Source organism: Stegastes partitus, unplaced genomic scaffold (assembly GCF_000690725.1).
Source record: "Stegastes partitus isolate 25-593 unplaced genomic scaffold, Stegastes_partitus-1.0.2 Scaffold805, whole genome shotgun sequence".
NCBI lineage: Eukaryota > Metazoa > Chordata > Actinopteri > Pomacentridae > Stegastes > Stegastes partitus.
The window spans coordinates 305519-313888 of NW_007578536.1; the positions used below are offsets into that span (position 1 = coordinate 305519).

Here is an 8370-nt window from a genome sequence, read left to right on the forward strand (position 1 = left end):
ATGCTGCAGCTGGAGGCGCCGAGCGGCCGCCCTGGGAACTTGCGGCTGAGCGCTGCAGCCTGCAGGGTGACTGACGGGTATCAGCCTGGATTAGTGCTAAAGGTAAGCGTGTGCCTCCCTGTCGAGGCAGATTTCATCCCTCTCTTCTGCCTCAGACCCGGTTTGAACCGCCGCCGCTGTCTCATCTCATCCCGTCTGTTGCTCTGCGAGTGTGTGAGTGTGTGTGTGTGTGTGTGTGTGTGTGAGTGTGTGTGTGTGTGTGTGTGTGGTTTTTATTTTTTCCTGCCGACCATCGTGCGATGCCATTTCTCCCCCAGGACGCCGAGCGCTTCGATGGGCTGTCTCTGCTCTACTGGTAAGGCTAATTCCCCTCTGCTGCTCCTCCTCCCTCACCTCCTTCCTCCCTTCCTCCCTTCCTCGCCTCCTTCTTTTGAAACTACACCTAAACTCGCCTCCTGCGGGTGTTTCTCGCCGGTTGTGTTTCCTCCTCGTCGTCGGTGCGACTCCGTGTGCGTCGCAGACCTGGGAGGTGGACTCGGTTTACCGGCGGATGGTGACAGATGTCTCGGACTTTAAGTCCACATGCCGTTCTGGGTCAAGCGCGCTGTGACGGACGCTTCAGAGGACGTTTGAAACGCCGGCCGCTGCTCCACATGTGACTCAGCAGGTTCAACAGGAACAGTTTGTTCTTGTGTTCTGACGGGTCCAAACACAGCTGGACGTGAACCAGAAAGTCAAAGTGAAGCTGGAGAGAACATCTACTCATCGTCTCATCCGTCTTATTTCATTTTAAATTACAAATTCCCCTCTGAGCTCCAGCAGCAGCTCCTTGCTCATGCTCCAGAACCAGAACCACATGAAGCAGAACCCAGAGACGTCTTCTGTCACAGTTAGAACGAAGGAAAGCAGGAAAAACAAAACTTCTTAGATTGTCTGGATTTGGATGATTTTATACGTTATCGTTAATTTGTTTAAAATTAATTATAAAATCAAACGTCAACACGTCCGACAGTTTGTTGCTCACAAATCTTACAAACAAACAAACAAACAAACAAACACGTAGGTTCTACATGTTTCTGGACAACTTTATGCCTGTTATTGTTTTACTTATTTATTTATTTATTTATTCTAATTTTCTGTATTTTTTGGTTTATTTTCTGTGTGATTGTTTTGACTTACTTCCTGCATTTTTTTATTATTATAATTTCTGGATTTGTTTTGAGGTATTTCCTGCGTCTTTTTGATAATTTTCTGCATGTTTGTGGACAAATTTCTTCCTGTTTCTTGGTATATTGTCTGCCTAATTTTTGATAATTTTCTGCCTAATTTTTTTTGATAATTTTCTGCCTATTTTTTGAAAATTATCTGCAAATATTTTTGATAATTTTCTGCCAATTTTTTTGGATGATTTTCTGCCTATTTTTTTTTGACAATTATTTGCCTGTTTTTGTTTGATTTTCTGCTGATTTTTTTTGGGATAAATTTCTGCCAATTTTTAAAATAAATTTTTGCAATTTCTTCTGATAATTTTATTTTATTTTTTTTTAAAACAATTATCTGCCTGTTTTTGTATAATTTTCTGCCATTTTTAAAAATAATTTTCTGCAATTTTTTTCTGATAATTGTCTTCATGTTTTTTTGATAATTTTCTGCCTGTTTATTGTCATATTTTCAAACTCCTCTACATATGATCGATATTTATCTGTTGTCCTCGGGTCCTCACGCTGCCGCCGGTTCAGCCTGAACGCTTCCGACCCGACGGTCGGCCGCATCGCCAAGAACAAAGTCTTTGGTTTGTTTTTAGTTTTTTTTTTCCAGAATTTAATTCAAGCAAAAGCCTTAATTTTGGCGCATTTTTAAATGAGTAATGAGGTTCTGGTTCTGTTTAAAGCTGAGTCCAGGTTCTCTGGGCTCGTTACAGAGGATCAGGTTCAGGAAAGTTTTAATCCAATAATTCTGATCAATATTCTGATATTAGTGGTTTTAAATTGTCTTTTTGATATTTGTTTTGTCTCTATTTGATTATTTTGTTCTTTTTTTTTGTCTCTTTTTTATAATTTATTGTTTGTATTTAATATTTTTTGTCTTTTGGATTTTTTTTCTGATAATTCTTCAATAATTTTGTGTCTTTTTTGAAATCTTAAACATATTTTTTTTAATTTAAATTCATGTAGTTTTTAAACATAATTTTTTTCTCTTTCTGATTATTTTTTTCTATTTTAAGTATTTTATTTTATCTTCTAGTATTTTTTTCTGTCTTTCTGATCATCGGATGTTGAGATGATGCCGCTTTTTAATTTCTAGTTCTTATTTTTTAAAATGTTTATTGTCTTTTTGGACATTTTTTGCCGCTTTTTTTTGTAATTGTCTTTCTCTAATTGATCTTTGTGTCCTAATTGTTTGTCAGATTTTTGTCTTTTGGATTTTTTTCTGTCTTGAATCATGTTTGGTCTCTTTTTGACAATTTAAAAAACACCAGACTCGTCCTTTAATGTGCGTTTTTCTGGGATAGCAGATGATGAAACACTCGGTCGTACGTTATGTCGTCGGGTGAATCCATCGATCTTCCTCCAGAGGTCCGGTTTGACCCGACGCGGCTTCTGTTTTCCAGCCGGTCGGTAAAAACCAGCCAGAGCCCGTCGGACCCGTCGGCTTCAGTCATCTGCAGAACATCTGGTTCCGACCGAGACTCTCGTGGTTTTCACTCCGACACTCGAGCATACGGCGAGCAGACAGGAGGAGATTAAATATGCAAACACCGAACAGTAATCCTCCCAGCGAGGAGTTCAGACTGACGGAGCTGCTTCAGACGTTTCCTCCTGAAGCTGCACAAACACAAACTGAGACGCTGAAGAGGCAAAAGCTGCAGAACAGAGAGAGGCCGGCGTTTATTCTGCTTCATCGTCTTCATCTTCATCGTTAGTAATGAGCGGATGAGGCTGAAGATGAAGGACGATCTGCTCTCAGAGCCTTAAAGATGCTGTGAAGGTTCAGCTCCACCAATCAGAGGCTGTCCAACACGAGACGTTTAAAATCAGCCGTCGACTCGCTCACGATGTCTGAGGAGCTCGAACAAACAAAAACCGGAAATCGGCGCCGTTGCGTCTCATAAAGACAATAAAATATCGGACGAGCGGATCGAATGACTTCTGATTGAATAAAAACCCCGAAGCTGTCGTGGAACGTCTCTGAGCTCGTTGACGTAAAAACGTCGCCGCGCGTCTCGACAACACGAAACTAAACACGTAAAAATAAAGTCGTCTTCGCAGAGTTTTCTGTAGAACATTTAAAATATGTTTTCTGGATGTAGCCTTGGATGTTAGGCCTCAGATGGCAGAACGTTCCGTATAAAACGTCCTCGTAACGTGATTCACTCACAAAACGTTCTTCCTGCGATGTTCTCAAGATGTCGTCGAAAGAAAACGTTCTCACAACGTTCTGCGATCACTAGAAAGAACGTTCTCAAACAGCGTTCGATGTCGAGTGTTTTTTACACAGAACGTTCTCAGATGGTTTTGTAACGTGATAAAACAAACCATCGGAGAACGTTTTGCCTTTTTTGTTGAGAGAACATTAATAACGAAGGATGTTCTCACCGCAACGTTCTTTAAACGTTCTCACAATGTAACGTTCTGCAGAAAACATTGAACATTGTGGTCGCACTGTTCTCGGATGGCAGAACGTTCCGTATAAAACGTCTTCGTAACGTGATTTATCAACACAACGTTCTGAGTAGTTTTCTAGAATTTATAAAACGTTCCCACAATGTTCCACGTTCTGAGCGCAACGTTCGGTTTTGAGATCGTGACGGTCTAATGAACCGAACGCCTCTTCAGCTGTTCAACCGTTTGGAAGAACATTCTGGGAACCAAAAGGAAACCTGCCACTGAAAACATTGGCTCCACCTCGCAGAACGTTCTCAGGAACGTTGCGGATCGGTCGGCGCTGCTCGTGTCAGGTGTTCTGCTGGAGGTTAAAATGTTCCTCCAGTTCAGTCTGGATGTTCTCTGAGGCACCTTAAAGAACTTTCTGAGAACTGGTTCTATGTGGAACTAAAGGTGGTTCTTCTGTGGCCGAGTGCAGGAACATCTGCTGCTGAGCAGAACCGTTTGTCTGTTATGACAGACTTGAAGCTTGTGAGGTTCTGCTGTGACCGTGTTCAGATGCTGCACGCTGCCTCGGTTCTACCCAGAACTCGTCGGTTCCGTGCAGCTCTAGCTTCGGTTCCGTGACACCTGAGCCTTCAGGTGTGCTCGGTCGGTCCGACCTTTAAACCGGAGGGGATTTGGACCCGGCGCTGCTGCTGCAGGTGACGCTAATCGGCGGCGGCAGGCAGATTAGGGGGCATTAGGCGATCACTTTAATTGCTCCCTCGTGTCCCAGCGCTCGCCTCGTTAGCTCAGAGCCGCCGTCGGCCTTCTGGCGCCGACAAACGAACCGAACGAAGCAGCGAATCAGCGGCTCGTCGTGGAGGCTCTGCGGGTCGGAGGATTGTGTGTCGACATGCCGAGTGAAAATAGTCCAGACGGTAATCTCATTATCTTCTGCTCCACTTGGACCGGCGCTGATCCGGGTTCAGTTGTTCTGATCTGAAGCTCAGCCACCAGAGAAACCAAACAGGAAGAACCGAGCTGAAAGAAAACCTGAACAACAGGCTTCACGTCATTTCTTATATTATATTTGAAGAGCTGACTGTGGTTCTGTGAATCCACACATCATCACCAGTAAACTCACATGAAGCTGCTGATTCACTGTTTCAGTTTCTATAAATCCACAAAACAATCATTTTATTTTTCAGATATTTGCTGTTATTTGAATAAAACCAAACATCTACATTAAGGATTTAAACTGGTCTGTAATTTAAAAAACTTCTTCTGATTTATTTATGTGTTTGCTAATAGCCAGTAAAAACAGATTAATTCACGCTTATTAATTAATTTACTAATTAACAAACAACTTCCTCCCTGATGTGTGGCTGCAAAATCAAAACAGCCAAAAACACGATTACTTTGCTGTTATTTTTTTTCTTCTTTACAGATTTTTAACGAGTTCATGACGAAGACTCGTGACGGTGTCGTGTCACATGGTCTCCTGATGACTCGTCTTTAATCAATTAACTGCTGTTTATACTTTAACTGATTAAAAATGCAACCCAGAAGAAAGAAGAAGGTCATGACGTCAGTAAACATAACCACAGACCAGCTGCAGTACCTGGTTGTTCCACCAGGTGGAGCCTCTCACTGTTTAGTCCTGTAGAGACCAGAGGAAGCGCCACTCAGACTACAGCTGATGGTGGCAGCAGAGAGCATTGTGGGAGTTTAGAGAAGTTAACCAGACGATTAGAACCTGTGGATGCTTCGTCTCGACCCGGTTGGCGTTTTAAGCCGCCGGCTTCCCTCAGAGTCGTTTCTAACGTGCAGGTCGCGCGACGGACTCTCAGAAATACGTTATTTTAGTTCAGACTGTTGGACCACATGCGTCCTGTAAACATTCTGTAAACCTAAAGCCTTCTTAAGTCGTTTTCGGTCGTTTTGAACAGATTCTAAGTCATTTCTGGTGATTACTAAGTCATTTTATACATGTCTTAAATCATTTTGACCCACAAGTCATTTTGAACAGGTTTACGTCTTTTGGACAGATCCTAAGTCATTTCTGGTGATTATTAGGTCATTCTGGACAGGTTTTGACACATCTGAAGTAGCTTTAGACCAGTTTTGTGTGACTTTACCTGAACGTGGTGGTTTTGAACAGCAGTATGTAATATAAAAGCCAGAAGACTAACAACCATCCAGATTCGGGCCTCCACAGGTGTAAACGAAACACCAATCCAGGACCAGATGGCTGCGTTACGGATCAGCGCCGTGCATATAGGCTGTATTCTTATTATATATGTGGACGTTCCTTAAGATGGATAATGTTATTATTTCACAATAAGCCTCTTCACAGCGACCTTGACGCTGTACATCGTTATCCGTTACGTAACTCGGTCTATAGCGTGTGTCGCCTAAAGCTGCAGGCTTCATGTAGCTGCTGTCAACTTAAAAACTTTTAAAAAAAAAAAAAAGGAAAAAAAAGTGAATATCTGGGTGTCTGAAGGCACATGTTAGAAAACAAGGAAATATTCTGATTAAAAACAGGGATTTAGCTTTTCTTGTTTGTAAATCTACTTTTTTCCCTTCAAATAACAAAAAGAGTTTTAAAAATGTAAAAAGTGACGTAAACACACAGCATCCAAAATATAAAGAAAATGCAATTTATACAGCGTGGAATGTAAAAAATAAAAATAAAAAAGTAGTGTAAAAATATGCATCATGCAAAAACATAAAACAAGCGTAATATTTTTAAAAAAATACAAAATAAGAGTTAAAATATATATAATGTGCAAAAAATAGGAAACATTTCGTATACAAAAATAAAATTAAAAAAAAAAGTTCATTTAAAAATATACTCTGTAAAAAATGTAAAATAAAAAAAGTAATTAAAAAAAAAGAAGTAAACTAAATTTAACAATATTCAAAATCCTAAAAGAAAATGTGATATACAGTCGGCAACAATGTAAAAAGTAAAGCAAATAATATACAAATATGCAGCGTGCAAAAACATTAAACAAATACAATATTTAAAAAAGTAATATAGAAATATACAGTTAAAAATAAATAAATAATGTCAAGAAAGTTGTGCCAAGAAATATTCTGTAAGAAAAACATGAAAAAAAAAAAACCCCAACAAGCTAATTTAAAGAAATTTAAGAATAAATCAGTGTGGAAAAAATATACAATGTACATTTTTTTTAAAATATAAATGTAATTTAAAAAAAATTACCAATATGAAAAATGTAAAAAAAAAAAAAAAAAAAATAATCTACAGTGTGCAAAAATGCAAAAAAAAACAAAATAAAGTGTAAAAATGTACAATAAAATGTAAAATCAATGTAATTATAAAACATGTCATCTAAAAATTAACAATATTCAAAATGTTAAAAAAACAAATGAGTTTCCAAACATGTAGAACCAGAACGTCGTGTCGATTTGTACGTTTAATAAACAAAGGTCACGAAAACGATGAAACAATAAAATACAAATTTACAGCTTCAAAATGATAGTTTATAAAAATTTCAAGAAATATTCTGGGTGTTAAAAATATACCTTGGCAACAAAACTAAAAAGGAAACAAAAAAAGCAGCAATTAAACATATCCGGAGTGTAAACATGTAAACATGTAAACATGTAAACAACAACATGCAGGAATGACTTGTTCATCCTGAAGCGTCCAACAGAATCTATAAATGTTCACTGATCAGCCTGTTGGAGGCCTCAGATGGAGGTTAAACCAACCGAACCTCTAGAACCCGTTAGTCTAGACCCGGTTCTGTCGGTCCGTCTGGTTCTGCTGCCTCCTCAGAGACAAACAGTGATGCTGGGAATCAGGATCTCTCTCCCAGTCTGAGCCGTCGTCTGTGAGGAACGCTCCTTTTCCAGCCGCCGCTCGTGTTCTGACATCCAGGTCAGCGCGCGGTGACACCGCCGCCGCCGCTGGTTCAGGAGGATCCTATTGGTCGGCCGAGGCAGCGGAGGCGGGGAGGAGGGGAGGAGGGGGGCGGCCACGAAATCCTGCCGTGATTTGATTATTTGGTGCAGCGGAGCAGCGAGGAGGCAGACGGCAGGAGGCTCGGGGGAGGAGGAGGCGGGATGTGAGCTGCTGTGTTTGTGTTGCAGGACCATCATGGGCCCCCACGGCATCAACCGGGCCGTCCAGAGGCTCGAGTTCTGCGACTGCAAGAAGGGACTGGGTGAGCTTGCCGACCCGCCGACCTCTGGGCTTCGCTCAGCTGCAGCTCGGTGCTCAAAGGCTGGTTGTAAACCTCCAGTTTGTGCTGACAGGTGTGAAGGTGATCGGAGGCTACAGGGAGCTGACCGGGGAGGAGTTCGGCATCTACATCAAGCGGGTCATCGCCGGCGGGCTGGCGGCGCTGGACGGTAGGTCCGCTTCTAGAGCTTTGTCTTGATTCTGGGTAAAAACGCAGACAGACATGGTGATGATCATCCCCTCACCTGCCCCTCCGTCTGCCTGTCACACTGTGTTCCAGGCCGGCTTAAGTCAGGTGACCTGATTCTGGACGTCAACAACATCAGTCTGATCGGGGTGACCAACGACAGGTGAGTCGGACCGCTCTGCATGGTTCCTTTATGAAAGGTCGCCTGAATGACACCACATTGATCAGCCAGAAGAAAAGAAGAGCAGAAGAATCATCAGACGTTCTGCTCCGTCAACAGTCTCATGTTCCAACATCAAGGCCTGCAGCTCTGAGGAACCAGAACCACATGAAGGAGGAGGAGACAGAACCCAGAGACGTCTTCTGTCATGTAGAAA

At 41.6% G+C, this 8370-nt stretch overlaps 2 protein-coding genes across 3 annotated transcripts in view; one reads left to right on the top strand and one right to left on the bottom strand.

Annotated features, from left to right (window-relative positions):
* Positions 1-7262, bottom strand: part of LOC103365048 (stonustoxin subunit beta-like) — a 26313-nt gene extending 19051 nt beyond the window's left edge. The window contains exons 1-2 of one of the 2 annotated variants that reach the window (XM_008292372.1): positions 7252-7262; positions 3664-3667 (exon numbers count right to left, since the gene is read on the bottom strand). The gene's annotated coding sequence lies outside the window, so the exon portion shown is untranslated. The remainder of the gene's footprint in view (positions 1-3663; positions 3668-7251) is intronic. The other variant, XM_008292371.1, reaches the window with a different exon arrangement.
* Positions 300-8370, top strand: part of stxbp4 (syntaxin binding protein 4) — a 46076-nt gene continuing 38005 nt past the window's right edge. The window contains exons 1-4 of the mRNA XM_008292379.1: positions 300-355; positions 7716-7789; positions 7881-7976; positions 8087-8156. Of these exons, the coding sequence (XP_008290601.1) occupies positions 300-355; positions 7716-7789; positions 7881-7976; positions 8087-8156 (296 nt within the window). The remainder of the gene's footprint in view (positions 356-7715; positions 7790-7880; positions 7977-8086; positions 8157-8370) is intronic.